An 18355-nucleotide genomic window follows, 5' to 3' on the forward strand; every position below is an offset into this window, starting at 1 on the left:
CCTACATGCCCAAACTTTCAGAACTCTCTGTTCTTTTCTGAGAGGAGCCTAGTCCTTTTTTGAAGGCTCTCAGCCAAACAAAGCTGATCTGCATCTGAATTAGTTTGCAGATTTTTGAAGTGCATGGTGGGAACAGGGCCAGCGACTTAACTGGTGGTATTCTGGTTGCACCAGGGAAAAGTATAAAGAAAGAATACTCCCATGGTTAGGATGCAAGCGATGTGGGTTCAATTCCCAGCTCTACCACTTATTTCCTGCATGTCCTGCAGTTCTCCAGCTATAAAATGGGAATAATAGCACTTCCCTACCTCACAGAGGTGTTTGCAGGATAAATAAAAGATTTTGAGGTGTTCAGATACTGTAGAAATGAAGACCATATAAATACCTTACCTTCTGTGCCACCAATCAGCTAGGGCTGGGGAGGAAACTGCTGCTAATATCCCACCACCAAAAACTATACCTGCGACTCAGTGGGGTCAGATGATTAATAGCAGATTGCTGATTGCACACCACTGAGTATAAAGCTTCTTCTTTCTGTTGGGCCCCTTGTTTGAGCACCTAGTTGCTAGGTTTGTTGCTGCCTAGAGCTCTAAGAGCAAGTCCCTGCCTCCTTGCCTGGTTCCTGCCAACTTGCCTTGTTCCTGTTTCCTTCCTGTGACCCCATTTCATGGCCACAGCCCTGATCCTACTCCTTGCTCTGGCCACTAGATCCTACAGTCCACTTTATGGCCCTGATACTTATCGAGAGAAAAGGGAACCTATAAATAAACCTAAAACCCCAGATAGAGTTTGCTTTATGCATAACCTGGGCCTCCTGTGAACTTTCTCTCCTGCCACTCAGACCTCAGGACAGTTTTCAGCAGACAAAAAAGCATTGTGTATGAAGGGCACTAGCTAACACCTTGTTTGTTTATTCACCCCTTGATATGATCAAACAACATTAGATCTGACATATGCACCACACACTCAGATTGGGGGTGCGGAACTAAATTTAAAACATGCAAGTAAAATGTGTAGAAAAGGAGACAGATTAATCAGTTTACTCAGTGGTACTGTAAACTAAGCTGGACAAAAAAGACAAAAAATAAATTTGTTGAAATGTGTCATGTTTTCATCGTTTATAATGGGATCTACTGGGTGCTGAGCACTGTTGAAAATCAGGCTTTGCATACCTCAAAAGGTAATGTAAGGATTCCATGCCCAAATATTACAGTGACTTCAACAATATATACATATATAAAAAAGGCAAGTTTAAATAAACCTGAGAAGGAAGAGGTGTCAGTCAGTCCTTGAGACGCTAGCAGGGACCTTCCATTAGTTAACTGGTTCTACATGAACTCTTTGAATTAAGTCTATGAATTCTTGCTGAAATCCATAATAATTATAAGAGTTTACTTATTTATTTATTTTTTTTGTGGTGCAGGGCTGCTCTTAAGTGATGTCTGTGCATGCACACACAAGATCTCCAAAAGAATCACTGAATGATTGACTATTTTACTTTTTCCAGTAGTAAATCAGCACATAAACTAGGAAGTGAGGATCTGTTCAGCCAGTATTGACCCAGGTTAAAACTGTCAGTTTGTTCCTCTAGACAATTTGTACTGTAAGGAAGGACTGTCAGATCTGAAGTGGTTTGCTTAATCCTAGTGTCAACATGATTGTCAACAGAGCTAACTAAAAAGTCAGACAGGACAGGGCACTTCAGGTATATTCTACGTTCCCATATCTCAGCCTACAAAACAGTTTAGCACACAGAATATTCTGCTCCCAGAGAGAGAGACAGTCAGATGTTGATTTTTTTTAAAATACCCAGTGACTTTTTTCAGTTATATTTTTCTTTAAGTTTCTATCGATGGTTTTTTTTTTTTTTGCTTTTGGCCTTTGGAACAGTTTGTTTATTTTTACATCCTTTCATATTTTCAGTTGTTTATGAAATTGAAAATGCCCAGAAGCTGGGATTTTTCCTCCCCTTCATCATCCTTTTCTTCCCACAGCTGTGCAATGGAAGGTTCCTGCCTGCAGCTCTAAACAGGCCCTGATGCCAAACAAGCTTAGCTTCTTCCAGCAGTAACATCTGAGTCTCTGGTTGACTCCTGCTTAGCATTTATGTAGTACTTTTATGTTCAAAGTGTTGTGTAGACATTAATTCATTAACTTTCAGACTTCTATGAGGTGAGCATGGTCAGGATTATCCCTATTTTACATGTGGGAAAACCAAAACAGAGAGATGACATAACTTTCCGAAGAACAAACAGCTAATGAATAGCAGAGCCAGGTTACTTGTTCCTGAATCCCAACACTGTGTCTATTCCACTAAACCACAACACTAGATCTAGTCAAGATTTTTTGACCAACATTTTTTCTCCTATCAAAATATCATTGTGTTGAAATTGACATTTTTCCCGGGAAATATTGATTTCAACTATGATTTTTTTTTATTTTCTGATCAGGAGAATGGAAATGAAAAAACCTTGTTTTGACACATTACATCATTTCATTTTTATTGGAAATGTCAGAAAGTTTCCATTTTGACATTTCCAATTACCAAATTTTCAGAATTTTTTATTTTGTGAAAATGTTGATATTATGACTTTTTATTCTAACTCAGAATGGAAAATAATTTCAAAATCTCAATTGCCCACAGCAGGAAAATTCTGCATTTTGAATGGTCATGTACATTAACTTTCATGCTAAAGTCCTCTCCTAGTTACAGTAGTGTGAATCTGGAGTAACTTCACTGGAGTCACTCCAGATTTATATCTATGTAGTTGAGAATAGAATCTAGCCATTTATAATTATACTCTTAATCTCTCTTGCTGATTTTTTCACTGGCTTCTCTGCTGCTTGTGTTGTGCTGAAGTAACAAAATTAGCTCTCAGCTCACAGTGGCCCTGTTTCAGTAAGGTAGTTAAGCATATATATATGTAGTCAATATGACTACTCACATGCTTAAGTACCTTGCTCAATCAGATCTACTTTCACTGGATGGAAATGGGTTCCCCTCTTTCTAAAAGTTAGTCCATTTAGTACTCTTGATTTATGAGAAAAGTCCATAAACAAGCTGATTCTGCTCCAGTTAAAGCTAATGTCAAAACTGTAGCTTGCTTTACACTTCAATGTTTTCCCAGCGTAGCTGTGCCAGCAAAACCTTAGCGGAGGTGCAGTTATTCCAGCAAAAAAGTCCTTTTGACAGGATAAACTTTGTTCAGGGAACTGGTTTAAATTATACCAGCCAAAGCACTCCTTTGCCAGTATGAACCATGTTTCCAGTTTGCCAATATAGTTATAGCTTTCTAGCATAGACAGGGTCCATAACTGACTGCAACAGGAGCAGGCCTCGATGCTGAAATTAAGTCTGTGTTGGCACCACATTCTCTGCAGCAAATTACAAGATCTTTTGTATGGGTAGGGGGGGAATATTAGAGCTCTTCATGAAGTGTTCAGGGTGTGGCATAGGATTTAGCCATGATTCCCAGCATCACAAAAGGGAGTTAAATTGACATGCAGCGCATCAAAGAAAAATCTAGCGGTGTATGTTTTCTGCACAAGCCATGCCTCTGAAGTACTTCCTGGCCTTGCCTCCTTGCTGTGGTTACCATAACAAAGTAGAGAAAACTCCTCATTCATTGGGCCAGCCTCCTCTCTGTTACAATGGTGTAAATCTGGTGTAACTTCATTAGAGTCACTCCAGTCACTAACCATTTATAAATTTTTACTCCATCATTTAAACTTTGAACTTCATTACTGGAAATGAAAGTAACAGTTTCTGTTTCACAGCTGGTACAGTTAAGATAGGCCAAATATATTGGGCTTCTGTAGTTACATCAGGAATGAATTTTGCCCCTATGGATGGTGTGAGAGGGAGATTTATCGTAATGTTATGTATGCTCAGAGTAGAGGGTCACAGTGGTCCCTTCTGACCTTGGTATCTACTGAACAGAAGCTATGGCTACACTAGCACTTTTGTCTCTCAAACTTTTGTCAGTCAGGGGTGTGAAAAAACACTCCCCTCACCAACATAAGTTTGACCAACAAAAGCGCCATTGTGGACGGCGCTGTCAATGGGAGACGTTCTCCTGCCAACATAGCTACCACTGCTCATTGGGGGTGGTTTAATTATGCCGATGGGAAAGCTTTCTGTGGTTGGCATAGAGCAGCTACATGGGAGACCTTACAGTGGCGCAACTGCAGCGATACAGCATAGACATAGTCTAACATTGAACAAGCAAACAAAAGACAGAATGGTATTCTGAAAAATAACTTTGTATCCTCTTGTAACAGAAAGGACGACTGAATTGTGACCCTACATTTGAACTAGAAGAGATGATTTTGGAGTCCAAGCCCCTTCATAAAAAGAAAAAGCGACTTGCAAAAAACAAATCCAGAGATGGAGCAAAAGAAAGCTGTTCACTGGTAAGTCATGAACTATGGGTTTAGTCAATTAGCATCCCATTTCCTTTCTTTGAAGGATTTGATCAGTTGACTTCAGTTTTAGCATTTCTGAAATTGATTTGGTCCCAATGTTGGTAAATTTATATTTGTCTGCAGTCCCGAAACACTTTCAAAACAAGGCACAAAGCAACAATTTATTTCAGCCATGAAAATAATTTGAGCAACTTTAAGATTTAAAATGCTAAAGTATACACCTTTAAAGTAAGAAAATTGCTGCCAATTGGCAAATGCACTTCCCACACATGGATGGAAGAAGACATAAGGAGTACTTATCCACAGCCAGTGCTTAGGATGACAAGTGTGCAGCACACAAACTGCATGTTTATAAATGTTTTAAGGAAAGCCTAGAAACATTTTCCCCCTTTTTACCAGTCTTGATTTATGCATCCCACAGCTCATTGTATAAAAACCCTAAGCTTTTCAAGGAGATAAAAAGTAATTATTTTCCAGGCTCAAATTTTCAGTACAATGATATTTTATACATTCTGTTGCTGCTTCAAGTGGTTTTGAATGCTCACACGTATTCTTCTGACAGCGGTCAGATTTTAAAATCTTCAAGAATCCTTTAAAGATGAACATCTCCCTTTCAAAAACATCCTGGCAGCACATGATATATACATCTTGGAGAGTCTGGAAAATGCCACTTGTTCATATTAATTTGTAAGCTGTTTTGTTCAACACCCGTTCTGTTGTTGTGACTTTGTGTACAATTTTCTGTCATTTATAACCAACATATTCATGCTGTTTTTAAAGAATGTACACCTGCAGCAGTGCTTGGAAACTGTGAGGAAAGAATTCATCATATTCAACAGAGAAAAGTAAGTGCATTCCTTCAATGCCTCTTTAACATACACTGTTGAAATTAATTTCAAAAGGACAAGGTCCCCCTCCGCCCCCCGTCTTAACGAAAATGATTAATGATCACACCAGCATGAGTTAAAAGCCCTTACATGAAATAAAAGGCTGGACTTTCATTGATTTCCCTGCTGTACTGTCTGTGCTGTAGCAATTTTGTTGTTCTTCCATCTCTGAAAACAAGCAGAATGCTTACAGTGAATGTGTGGTACAAGAAGAAGTAAATGTCACTGGCGGTCTCCAGAGAAGCAGTTAACAATTAAGCAAAAGGACTATTATACAAAGGCCGGCTTTTTCATGAGTGGAACAAAGCCAAAAGAGGTGATAACTCATGAAATTTTCATGAAGTAAGCTGCAGTGTTCTGATGTGGATATTCATTGTGTACTTGGCCTCAAAAAGCCAAGACACCATTACTTCTTTTCATCATAACTGAACATTCAGAGAAAAGTGATACCTTTTTTCAGCCAGTGGGAATGCATTAGTGGTCTAAGCATTAGCTAGAACCAGTGGAAACAGGTTTGAATCCCAAGAGGGTAGACACACTCCTTTGTCCTCCTAATTGGATTCCTACATTGGATTCCACGTAGTGTACTGTGTGGGGTCTTATGGATATGACCATAGAAATTATGGTCCTGTCTGTTGTGCATTGACATTAAAGATCCAGTGGCAAATTTCATAACAGAAGTAGATTGCTCCAGTGTCCGTGGCCAAATTTTCCTTTCCCCTGATCTCACTGTTTTCAGTAGTTTCATCATAAAGTGAGAGCCCTGACTCCTTCCAGCAGCCAACTCTTATCCTCCGCCTCATACCTCTCCAGTCGTTTGTTCTCCAGCTAGGGACTGTTGGCTCAGCAGTGTCCCTGCTGAGAGGTGGGGAAATCCATATTCCTCTCAGTCATTGGTTGCTAGGTGTCAATGGCGATTGTGTTTGCCATTGTCTTCTCAACTGCTCCACTGATATGGGGGCTAAGGCCCAGACAGCTAGGTAACACCCCCACCTATGTCTCTTAGCCTGCCCTGAGAGCAGACTGACCTTTTCCACTCCCACTGTGCAATAGTGCAGCATTTGGGGAAACTGAGGCACACACAGGCCTCATAAAATATTACAAAAAGTTCCCACTTTGTCACACCTACTGGTTAGAGCACTTGCTTCGGAGGTAGGAGACCCAGGATCCACTCCCCCTGTTCTAATGACTGATTGTATTTTAAACATTATTGACCCCCAGTGGAACGGCTTCAAGAGGAGAAATTGAGGGATCACTATACCAGAATAACCCATAGCCCCATGGTTGGGGCACTCACCTGAGTGGTGGTAGATCCCTATTCAAATTATTTTCCCCGCTTAGGAGGTAGGTGGACTTGAAGTGCGGGTCTCCCCTACCTCAGATGAGTACCCTAACCACTAGGCTAAAAGTGATGGGAAGCTCCTCCTCCCCCTCCCCCTTGTTTTATGTGAGCTCACCTATAGGGGCCTGATCCAGTGAGATTTGAGCACACGTACCAGATCGGGCCCCATGGGCAAATTATGCGTCACTGTGGGGTTTAGATGTCTGGATGCCTAGAGTGAGGCTTCAGTACAATGCTCAGAAACAGAATCATGAGTACCTAGGGAACTTTTATTGAAAAATGTTAGGCACTGAAGGTGTTTAGGTGCCTACAGGGTTCTGTGGCAGCTGAGCAGAGACCTTGTGAATCCTGGTGGGGCTTGATTCTGGGATTTAGGTACATATAATGGCAGTTAGGCAAATAAATCCCCTTGTGAATCCAGTCCCAAGTCTCTAAATATGTACATGTGTGTGTTCTCAGGGTGGATGCCAAAGTATCTATTCCAGGACCATAGAATCATAGAATATTAGAGTTGGAAGGGACCTCAGGAGGTCATCTAGTCCAACCCACTGCTCAAAGCAGGACTAACCTCAGCTATATCATCCCAGCCAGGGCTTTGTCAAGCCTCAGCTTAAAAACCTCTAAGGATGGAGATTCCACCACCTCCCTAGGTAACCCATTCCAGTGCTTCACCACCCTCCTAGTGAAAAACTTTTTCCTAATGTCCAACCTAGACCTCCCGCCCTGCAACTTGAGACCGTTGCTCCTTGTTCTGTCATCTGCCACCACTGAGAACAGCCTAGCCCCATCCTCCCTGGAACCCCCTTTCAGGTAGTTAAAGGCCGCTATCAAATCCCCCCTCATTCTTCTCTTTTGCAGACTAAACAAGCCTAGTTCCCTCAGCCTCTCCTCATAAGTCCTGTGCTCCAGCCCCCTAATCATTTTTGTTGCCCTCTGCTGTACTCTCTCCAACTTGTCCACATCCTTTTTGTAGTGGGGGGCCCAAAACTGGACACCATATTCTAAATGGGGCCTCACCAATGCCGAATAGAGGGGAATAATCACTTCCCGTGACCTGCTGGCAATGCCCCTCCTAATGCAGCCCAGTATGCTATTAGCCTTCTTGACAACCAGGGCACACTGCTGACTCATATTCAGCTTTTTATCCACTGTTACCCCCAGGTCCTTTTCTGCAGAGCTGCTGCCTAGCTCGTCGGTCCCCAGTCTATAGCTGTGCATGGGATTCTTCCTTGCTAAGTGAAGGACTCTGCACTTTTCTTTGTTGAACCTCATTAGATTTCTTTTGGCCCAATCCTCCAGTTTGTTTAGGTCACTCTGTATCCTATCCCTACCTTGCAGGGTATCTACCACTCCCCCCAGCTTAGTGTCATCCGCAAACTTGCTGAGGGTGTAATCTACCCCATCCTCCAGATCATTAATGAAGATGTTGAACAAAACCAGCCCCAGGACCGACCCCTGGGGAACTCCGCTTGTGACCGGTTGCCAGCTAGACATGGAGCCATTGATCACTACTCGTTGAGCCCTATGCTCTAGCCAGTTCTCTATCCATTTTATATTCCATTCATCCAACCCATACTTCTTTAACTTGCTGATAAGAATACTGTGAGAGACATTATCAAAAGCTTTGCTAAAGTCAAGGTATATCACTTCCACCACCTTCCCTACATCCACAGAGCCAGTCACCTCATCATAGAAAGCAATCAGGTTGGTTAGGCATGACTTTCCCTTGGTGAATCCGTGTTGACTGTTCCTGATCACCCTCCTCTCTTCCAAATGCCTTTAAAATGGATTCCTTAAGGACCTGCTCCATGATTTTTCCAGGGATTGAAGTGAGGCTGACCGGTCTGTAGTTCCCTGGATCCTCTTTCCTCCCTTTTTTGAAGATGGGCACTATATTTGCTTTTTTCCAGTCCTCAGGGACCTCCCCTGTTGCCACGAGCTTTCAAAGATAATAGACAATGGCTCTGAAATCACCTCAGCCAACTCCCTCAGCACCCTCGGGTGCATTGCATCCGGCCCCATGGACTTGTGTATGTCTAATCCTTCTAAATAGTCTTGGACCTGTTCCTTCAGTACTGTGGGATGTTTGCCTCCTTCCCATTCTGTGCCACCCAGTACAGTAGTCTGGGAGCTGATCTTGTCTGTGAAGACAGAGGCAAAAAAGGCATTGAGTACCTCAGCTTTCTCCACAACCTCCGTCACTAGGTCGCCTCCCTCATTCTCTAAGGGGCCCACACTTTCCCTAATCTTCCTCTTGTTGGCAACATGCCTGTAGAAACTCTTCTTGTTCCCTTTCATGTCCCTTGCTAGCTGCAACTCCAATTGCGCTTTGGCCTTCCTGATTTCATTCCTGCATGTTCGAGCAGTGTTTTTATAATCCTCCCTAGTCATCTGACCAAGCTTCCACTTCTTGTAAGCTTCTTTTTTGCGTTTAAGTTCGCCAAGGACATCTTTGTTAAACCAAGCTGGACGCCTACCATATTTGCTATTCTTTCTGCACATCGGGATGGTTTGTTCCTGTGCCCTCAATAAGATCTCTTTAAAATACAGCCAGCTTTCTTGGGTTCCTTTCCCCCTCATATTAGCCTCCCAGGGAATCCTGCCCATCAGTTCCCTGAGGGAGTCAAAGTCCGCTTTTCTGAAGTCCATGGTCCGTATCCTGCTGTTCTCCTTTCTTCCTTTTGTCAGGATCCTGAACTCGACCATCTCATGGTCACTGCTGCCTAGGTTGCCACCCACTTCTACTTCCCCTACCAAATCTTCCCTGTTTGTGAGCAGCAGGTCAAGAGAAGCACGGCCCCTTGTTGGTTGCTCCAGCACTTGTACCAGGAAATTGTCTGCGACACCCTCCAAAAACTTCCTGGATTGTTTGTGCTCTGCTGTATTGCTCTTCCAGCAGATGTCAGGGTGATTGAAGTCTCCCATGAGAATCAGGTCCTGTGAACTGGAAACTTTCCCTAGTTGAGTAAAGAAAGCCTCATCTACCTCATCCTCCTGGTCTGGTGGTCTGTAACAGACACCCACCACGACATCACGCTTATTGTTCTTGCTTCTAAGCTTAACCCAGAGACACTCAACTGACTTATCTCCAGTTTCATACTGGAGCTCAGAGCAGTCATAGTGCTCTCTTACATACAGTGCAACTTCTCCACCCTTTCGCCCTTGCCTGTCCTTCCTGCCTTCCTGAACAGTTTATACCCATCCATGACAGTGCTCCAATCGTGAGAGTTATTCCACCAAGTCTCAGTTATTCCAATCATGTCATAGTTTCTTGACTGTGCCAGGACTTCCAGTTCCTCCTGCTTGTTTCCCAGGCTTCTTGCATTTGTGTACAGGCACTTGGGATAAGTAGCCGATTGGCCTACTTTCACAGTATGAATTGGGAGGCCTCCCCTGCTGCACCCTCCTCCTTCTGCTTCCTTGTTGTGTCCCTCTTCCCCACCTACCTTCGGGCTTAGGTCCCCATCCCCCGTCGAAACTAGTTTAAAGTCCTCCTCACTAGGTTAGCCAACCTGTCTGTGAAGATACTCTTCCCTGTCTTCGTTAGATGAATCCCGTCTCTTCCTAGTAATCCTTCTTCCTGGAACAACATTCCATGATCGAAGAATCCAAAGCCCTCTCTTCGACACCACCTGCGTAACCATGCATTTACTTCCACAATGCAATGGTCTCTACCTGGGCCTTTTCCCTGAACAGGGAGGATGGATGAGAACACCACTTGCGCTTCAAACTCCTTTATCTCTTTTTCCAGGGCCACATAGTCCACAGTGATCTGCTCAAGATCATTCTTGGCAGTGTCATTGGTGCCCACATGGAGAAGCAGGAAGGGGTAGCGGTCTGAGGACTTGATAAGTTTTGGCAGTCTCTCCGTCACATCTGTAATCCTAGCTCCAGGAAAGCAGCACACTTCTCTAGTTTCCCAGTCCGGACGGCAGATGGATGACTCCGTCCCCCTTAGGAGGGAGTCCCCGACCACCATCACCCTTCTCTTCCTCTTGGGAATGGTGGTCGTGGAACCCCCGTCCCTAGGAGAATGCATCCCTTGCCTTCTGATCAAATGGATTTCCTTCTGATCCATTCCCTCCGAAGGGTCCATGCCCCAGGGTAGGCCAAAACATAGTAATTTCATAGATCATGTAAGATTGATTGTTATGATTTGTAAAAGACTACATTTAGGAACAAAGAATGAAGGTCATACTTACAGGATGGGGATTCTATACTGGGAATCTGTGACTTGGAAAATGTCGCAGGGATCATAGTGGAAAATCAACATAAGCGCCCAGTGCAATGCTGTGGCCAAGATGAATCTTCGCTCTAAAAAGCCAAATTCTGCTGTGACTTAAACCTTCTGCCTCGTTTACTTCAGTAGCACAGAAATGGATGTAAATCAGATCAGAATTTAGCTCACCACTTTCAGGTGAAAGGATTATAAGCCCCCAGAATAGAGGTATCTGTGAAAAGCTTCTTAAGCTTACGATAATCTTTTCTTAAGCAGCAGGTTCTATAATAATGTGGTACAGTTAGGATAGGATTAGGGATTCTTTTGGCCCTGCTACTCCTTTCAGTTCTGTGTTGTAGAAAACCAAGTCAGTTATTATTGTCTCTGACATCTCAGAGTATCCCCAGACTGTCTGACTTTCTCTCTCACCATATACCTTTCATTCTGCATCAGATATCACACAGCTGAAAATATACAGTACTTATTGTGTTATATTTTTCAAACAGTTTGTGGTATGACAAGGAACTTTTTGAGTATAATTTAAGGAAGGTCAATGGGACTTTGAGATTCAAGAATGGGCTCTGTACACTGTCATAATGCCCTAGCAAAAGTATAACTGTCAAACTGACTATATTTTTTCAGGGTTTGCATAGCTAGGATCTAGCCAGATCAGTGTTGGCAGAGATGGAATTTGCACCCTATGTCTTATATACTGCTTTTTGCAGATGGCTAGATAATCTCCACTGCAGGGAAATGATTGGAAACTGATAAGTATAACAAGTGTTATGAGCAAGATAAACATCAAGAGGATACAGTCAGAAAAGCCCCAATATTCCATTCAAATGAGTGGATTCAATCCAATAGACTGATCCTTCAGTGCTTCAGGATTTACCAGCTATGTCTAGCATTGTTCTTTTCCAGTGAGATTGGAGATTAGCTTGATGTTAATTCCTTTGACTTGACAGTCTTTTAAAATGGTTGCTGAGTCACACACGTGTCCTGGATAGTTTTAAGATTTGATAATGGCTTTGAAGGAGCAGAGAGAAGTGGGATGGCACAGAGGATGAGAGAGGGCATTACAGGCCAAGAGTGCCACCTGAAAGAAAGCCCAGAGTCATTTGTGTGTAAAGTTGATCTGAGGAGCATCAGGCCATGCAGAATTTGTACAGGGAAGAAATTATATGTATTTGTAAAATAGGAATTGGAAATGGAGGAATCAGGCTGATGTTGACTGTTTTTCCTGCATGTTTGGTTTAAATGCATGGGACTGTCCAAATAAACAAATGCAATATGGCCAAGATTTTCAGAAAGAGGTCCCTAAAGTTTGGTATCTACATACTTATTTAGGCACTGAAATAAGTAGCCAAAACTTCAAAATTGCTGTTCACTCAGTAGGTCCCAATGTTATAAATGGGAAGTAGCACTTTAGAAAATCAGCCCACTTATTTTGGTGCTTCATAACGACTTAGGAGCCTCACTGCAGGCACCCAGTTTTAAAAAAAATTAGTGACCAAAAGCAGTAAGATACATGAATCAAAGTAGTCTTTTGCAGAAAACTGAATGTACATAGCTGTGATCAGCATGCAGACATTGAAACAGCACATGGAATAGGAACACTTCCATGTAAGTGCCCGCTATCATGAGAAACAGAAAAACCTACTTTTCCAGAGAGTAAAATAATATGATCATTCCCAGAACACAAGGAAAATCCCAATGAGTAAGTACGCCCTTTTCTTACCATTTGAATCAGTCTGGTGAGAGGTTGCAAGGGTAGATGCTGTGGATGCTCTGGGTCAGAAGCTCAGGTGGGGCACTGTAATTCATCTTAGTTATACATGTTCTGATTGAAGAGTAGGTGCATCCCAAAGTAGCAGGACTGTGCTTGCGGGCTCTCTGATCCTGGAAGGGAAGGAATCCTCCTTCCCAGGCTGCAAAATGGCCATGGAACTGCTCCACAGATCCTGCTCCAGCCTTGAGGCAACAATAGGTCCTGTGGCACCCATGCCTTATTATGCAGGGGGCAATATCCATGAATCTGCATGGAAACCAATCCACCAGCCTCACTGCCATTCCTTCCTTGGGATGCCCATTTTCCTAACCCTGACACCCCGCCCCCTCCACATGATAGCACATTGGGAACCCCCACAAAGCTGTGCAAATCCTCCCTCCCTGTGCAACATGACCAAGGTTTTCAAAAGCAACTATTAATTTTGTGGGGCTCGATTTTTAATTATGTCCCACTTGGGACGTCTTAGAGGGGCTTGATTTTAGGAGGGGGGTGCTCAAATCTTTCTGAAAGATCGGGCCCCTCTTGTTACCTCAAGTTGGGCACCAACAGCCAATGCACCCAAAATCTCTATTGAACTTTTGAAAATCTTGGCCCATTACTGCATCAATTCAGTTTTACTGGGAACCTCTGTGCATAGAGTGAAAGATGCAGATTAGCTCCTAGCTGTAGAATGTACTCCTTGTTGCTCTCCTGCTGGACTGTTGAAGGGGAGGTGGAGGTGACAGCTTGCTGCTCCCTGCTGGAATACGTAGTTCATAGCCGCGGCCTCTGGAGATGCTGCCGCACCTGGTTCTTCCAGCTAGAATCGCTATTTTGTTAAATTAAGAGCTCTGACTGTCACGTGCAGTTTGGATGGAGTTAAATATACTTTACTCATTTCTGAATGGGCCAATGCTCCAGATATGCCAGTGGCAGAAATGAAATTGGGTAAAAGGCTTCATTTTTATTAGCATGTCTATTTCAGGTGAACATGAGCTACAAAATACAGAGTCCGTTTTAGGGGACTGTAATGGGGTGTTCATCCCAGGCCAACCCTGCAAGGGTTAAGGACGCTCAGAAGGGGCCAATTAGTGGGATAGGCTCCACATAAGGGGAGTATGCTGGAGGAGCTACCCTTGATTGGAGGATGAAGCTCACCTGAGCAGGTATGGGCTGGGCTAGTATAAAGCCAGGAAGCTGAAGTGAAGAAGTCTGCAGCCATCCTCTGTGCGTGAGAGAGGGATGGAGAGAGCCCAGGAAAAAAGTAGGAGCCGAGGGAAGAGCGCACCCTGGAAGGGCAAACCACATAGTGACCTGGCTTGAGAGCTGAATCATGAAGAAGAAGCTCCAGCTCCTGGAGCAAAAGAGGGCCATCCCAGAGTCAGAGAGAGGACAAGAGGTGGAGAGAGGCATCAAACCTGGAGGAGAGCTAATCCCCTGAGCAGCCAAGAGGAGGCACAACCTGCTGTGAATGAGAACCTCATGAGAGGGACATTTTTACACTGGTTACATTCTTCAGTACTAACACTTGCAGAACAAATCTCTAATCCAAACCCAGATAAAATGGGTAAATGCTGTTAGTGCAGATGTAGTCTAAATTTGATAACAAGAGTAAATGTTTGCTTTCATTCTTTAGCAGCTATACTAAAATGTCTCAGCCCTGGTCTACACTTACTGAGCGATACCGCGGCAGTCAATGGAAGTTATGCAAGCTACTCTGCGTAGCTTGCATAACTCCTGTTGACTGCTGTGCTTCCCTTCTGTGCGGCCTCTTCACTGCACTGCTCCGTCGACACAGCGCTGCGCCACTTGGGGGGGTGGTTTTACTGTATCAACTTCTGGATCGACTGAGCGGGTCTTCACCAACCGATCAGTCGATCCAGTTAGGTTGATCTGATGGCGGCGACTTTGCCACCGTCAGTGTAGACATACCCTCAGTTAAAAACATAAAACAGGCTCTAAACAATAGAGGTATCCTGCTCTATTACCACTTCATTTTCTTTAGCTAAGACCCACAATCTGAAACATAGATTTCATCGTGATGTTTTGATCTAAGATTTTTAGGTTCATAATTCTATTTCTATTGTTAATGTTTTTATTTCTAGAAAAATCCAGAGATCATTTTTCCCAAAACATTTGCAGAAATATTCTGAATTCGTATTCTGGCAGTTTTGCCAGCAGTTTCTTAAGAAGCTGATTTTGTTTATTAGAACCTTAATAAAAGGAATCCCCTGATGAGAAAGCATAGCTGAAAGCTGTATTTTCAATTTCTTTTAAGAAAACAATTGTAAAGATAAAATCCTGTTGTTTGTTCATGATTTTATTAAATGGGCTGAGCACAGATCATTCCTGCTCTTCTTCCAATGTTATCATCACTAGAGAAACTTCACATCTGACTGCTTCTATAAACAGATGTGCAGGAACCAAAATAGCCAAAAATACAAGCAAAACACTATACAGGCAGAAGTCTAGGCTAGTGGCTTGGGAAGACAGAGCACCCAGTTCTTATCCTCCATGGATTCTTGATCCAAAGAAAAATCATCTTGGACATTGACTTCAGTGGCCTTTAGATCAGGCACTTTGACCTTGGGCAACTCACTCAACTCTCTAATCTGTTTCCATACATGTACGATGTGCTTAATGCTCTTTTGCCTTCCTCATAGAGGTGTCCTGAGGCGTAATAATGTGCTGAGACAGAGAACTGAATCTGACGTAATAGATGTCCATTGTACATTTGGGCCCCATGAGAGATTCACCCCAAGAGAAGATAGCAGTGCTGCCTCGGTGTTCTGCCAGGAGAATTTGTAACTAGAGCTCTCAGGCGTACACTCTGAAAAACAGGGCATTCCTTGGCCTCATTGCCCAGTTGGTACAGCTCACTGTTTGGTCCCTTTGTAAACTTTCTGGTGCCAGGGCCCCTGGCTTACTGCTGAAAGCCTTATATAGATGCAATGTAATGTAGAACTAATATTAAAAAGCATAAGGTATGTCTCTAATTACTGTTATGTAGTTCCTGGTATTTGATATGTGGCTTCCTTTAAGTGGAAATTGTCTTCAAATGAAACACCAGTCCCTGGCTATGCAGCAACTCAATTAACCAGCAGGAAAGAATCAAGTTTGGATTGGTACTTCTAAATCATTAATGGTGAACAGGAAGGACAGCACGGAAGTGGAGCAGTTCATAGCTAAGAAGCAGTTACTAGTCCTGAGAAGCCAGCCAGATTGTATAATATTTAGCAAGGCATCTTTTTAATTAAGGTTGCTGATGTAGAAAGGCAGGCATATCCATTGCAAAAGGGACAAGGAAGAGATTAGTGAGAAGCAGCATAGTGACCTGAAATGCTGAGAAATAGAGAGAGACTTAAACTGAAGCAAGATCAGCAGAGCATACTTCAAGTGGTAAAAAGAAAAAAAAAAGGTGAGCGATAGCCTCATAGAAGAGGCATTCAGCATTATAGTAATGAATGATATAAATACCAAGACAGACATTATAGATGTGAAATCTCTATTAAGAAAAGGAAATCCAACCAGGTATAGAGTGAATCATTAAGAATATTCAACGCCAATCAAACTAAAATCTCAGGAGCGTGTTCAAGAAACCTGTATTTAAATCACAATGGAGAAAAGCACTGGGATTATAAAGAACAAGTAAAGAAAATCCGATCCTACTGTTGCGTATTTTGTGTCCTGTCTAGCTTGCTGTATCTAACAGATCTAGAATATTATGATATACCTCAGCCAGTTCTGTCTGGTCGTACAAGTAGGAGAAAAAACTCAGTCTGTGTGTGCTTACATCTCCCTGTGTTCTTGTCTGCTGGTTTCTCTCTGAATGCAAGTAACTTCCAAGTATCCAAATATAATAAAGTGGCGACAAGGACGATGGACCTGTGCTGGTACTGCCACTGGCAAGCAGCAAAAGTAAAACATAAGGAGAACCTTTTGCCGTTCTGTGTGGCTGAGCTGCTGTTCATGTTGACGGTGCAAACCAAAAGTAAAGCAGACAGATTGGGAAGGGGAAGGAAAGAAGTGCTAGTGAAAGGAAATTACTAGTAATTGTGTGTGAATGACCCCCAACACAGAGACACTAAAAGAAAAGAAAAGAAAAAAAAGGCAGCAATGGCTACACTCACGGGGTCCCTGGGACATTTTGGTGAAACTGTGGAGCGATGGAGCTCATATACTGAGTGTTTTGAGTGTTTTGTTGTTGCAAATGGAATTGCAGATGATAAGAAGGTGGCAACTTTCTTATGTGTTGTGGGAGCTAAAACATTTAGTTTGGTACACAGCTTAGCGCAACCTGATAAGCCAGGCACAAATCTTACAATGACGTGAAAATCTTGGTGGCACCTTTTTCCCCAAAACCACTGGTAATTGCAGAGAGATTTACATTCCACGAAAGGAATCAAGAAGAAGGTGAAACAATTTCCCAATATGTAGCAGCTCTTAAGAAGCTTGCTGAGCACTGTGAATGTAATGATGTGATAAATGAAGCCCTGTGTGATAGGTTAGTCAATGGTCTGCTCAGTGAAATGATACAGAAGTCAGAAGAAGTCTGTCAGCCAGTCAGAAGTAGTAGTGCCATTTCACATCTTGTCCATGGCAGTTGGCTCACATGAATACTGGGTAAATCCGCTGTTGGAAGGTATACCTGTACACATGGAACTGGACATAGGAGCAGCAGTTTCGTGGGTCTCAGATATGGTGTATAAGGAGAAGCTAAAGCATCTTCCCCTTAAGCCGACAAAAATTGTTCTGAAGACTTACACTGGAGAAACTGTGTCTATATTGCATACTACTAATGTTAAAGTGGAGCTCAATGGACAGACTGCTCAATTGCCACTGTTTGGAAGGCAATTACCCTGCCCTAGTTGGAAGGTCATGGCTTCAGAAGATCCAGCTGAACTGGGCAGAAGTGCACATGAGGGCTAAGGGAGAAACAGGTCTGGCAGCCGTATTAAAGAAACATGCTGCTATTTTTGAAGAGGACCTGGGAAGTATGAAGCGAATCACAGTGAAATTGATCATTAAGCCTGACAGCCAACCAAAAGGTCTGAAAGCCTGAACTGTGCCATATGCCATCAGGCCAAAAGTTGAAGCAGACCTGGAGCACCTGGTCAAGAATGGAGTCTTAGTACCAGTTACCCACAGCCAATGGACAACACCAATTGTTCCGGTATTGAAGAAAGATGGCTCCATTCGGATTTGTGGGGATTTTAAGGTTACTGTTAAACTGGTGTTGTGTGCAGAGCAATACCCTCTTCCCCGCATCGATGACCTCTTTGCTGGCTTGGCTGGTGGACAAAAGTTCAGCGAGATTGATCTGTGTCAGGTGTATTTACAAATGCACATCCATGAGAAGTCCCAAGAGCTGTTAACTATCATGATGCATAAAGGGCTGTACCGATACTGTCGCTTGCCTTTTGGAATAACGTCTGCTCCAGTTTTGTTCCAGAGGGTTATGGACCAGACCTTGAGTGGCTCGCCAGGAGTCCAGTGCTACCTTGAAGACATCCTGGTCACTGGCAAAAATGAGGAGGATCACCTTAAGAACTTGGATGCTGCCCTGCAAATACTGGAAGAGTACAGCCTATGAGTCCACAAAGACAAATGTGAATTCTTCCAGCCCTCTGTTGAATATTTGGGACATATCATTGATGCTACCGGCCTTCGTAAGGCCCCTGCAAAAGTCAAGGCTATTGTGGAAGCTCCACCTC

At 43.1% G+C, this 18355-nt stretch overlaps 1 protein-coding gene across 1 annotated transcript in view; it reads left to right on the forward strand.

Annotated features, from left to right (window-relative positions):
- The window catches only part of STK32B (serine/threonine kinase 32B), a 256531-nt gene that overhangs the window by 228274 nt on the left and 9902 nt on the right, over nt 1-18355 (forward strand). Inside the window, exons 10-11 of the mRNA XM_067556403.1 lie at nt 4282-4413; nt 5206-5270. Of these exons, the coding sequence (XP_067412504.1) occupies nt 4282-4413; nt 5206-5270 (197 nt within the window). The remainder of the gene's footprint in view (nt 1-4281; nt 4414-5205; nt 5271-18355) is intronic.

This window comes from Emydura macquarii, unplaced genomic scaffold (assembly GCF_026122565.2).
Source record: "Emydura macquarii macquarii isolate MOO-44397 ecotype Brisbane River unplaced genomic scaffold, CSIRO-AGI_Emac_v2 contig_1768, whole genome shotgun sequence".
Lineage (NCBI taxonomy): Eukaryota > Metazoa > Chordata > Testudines > Chelidae > Emydura > Emydura macquarii.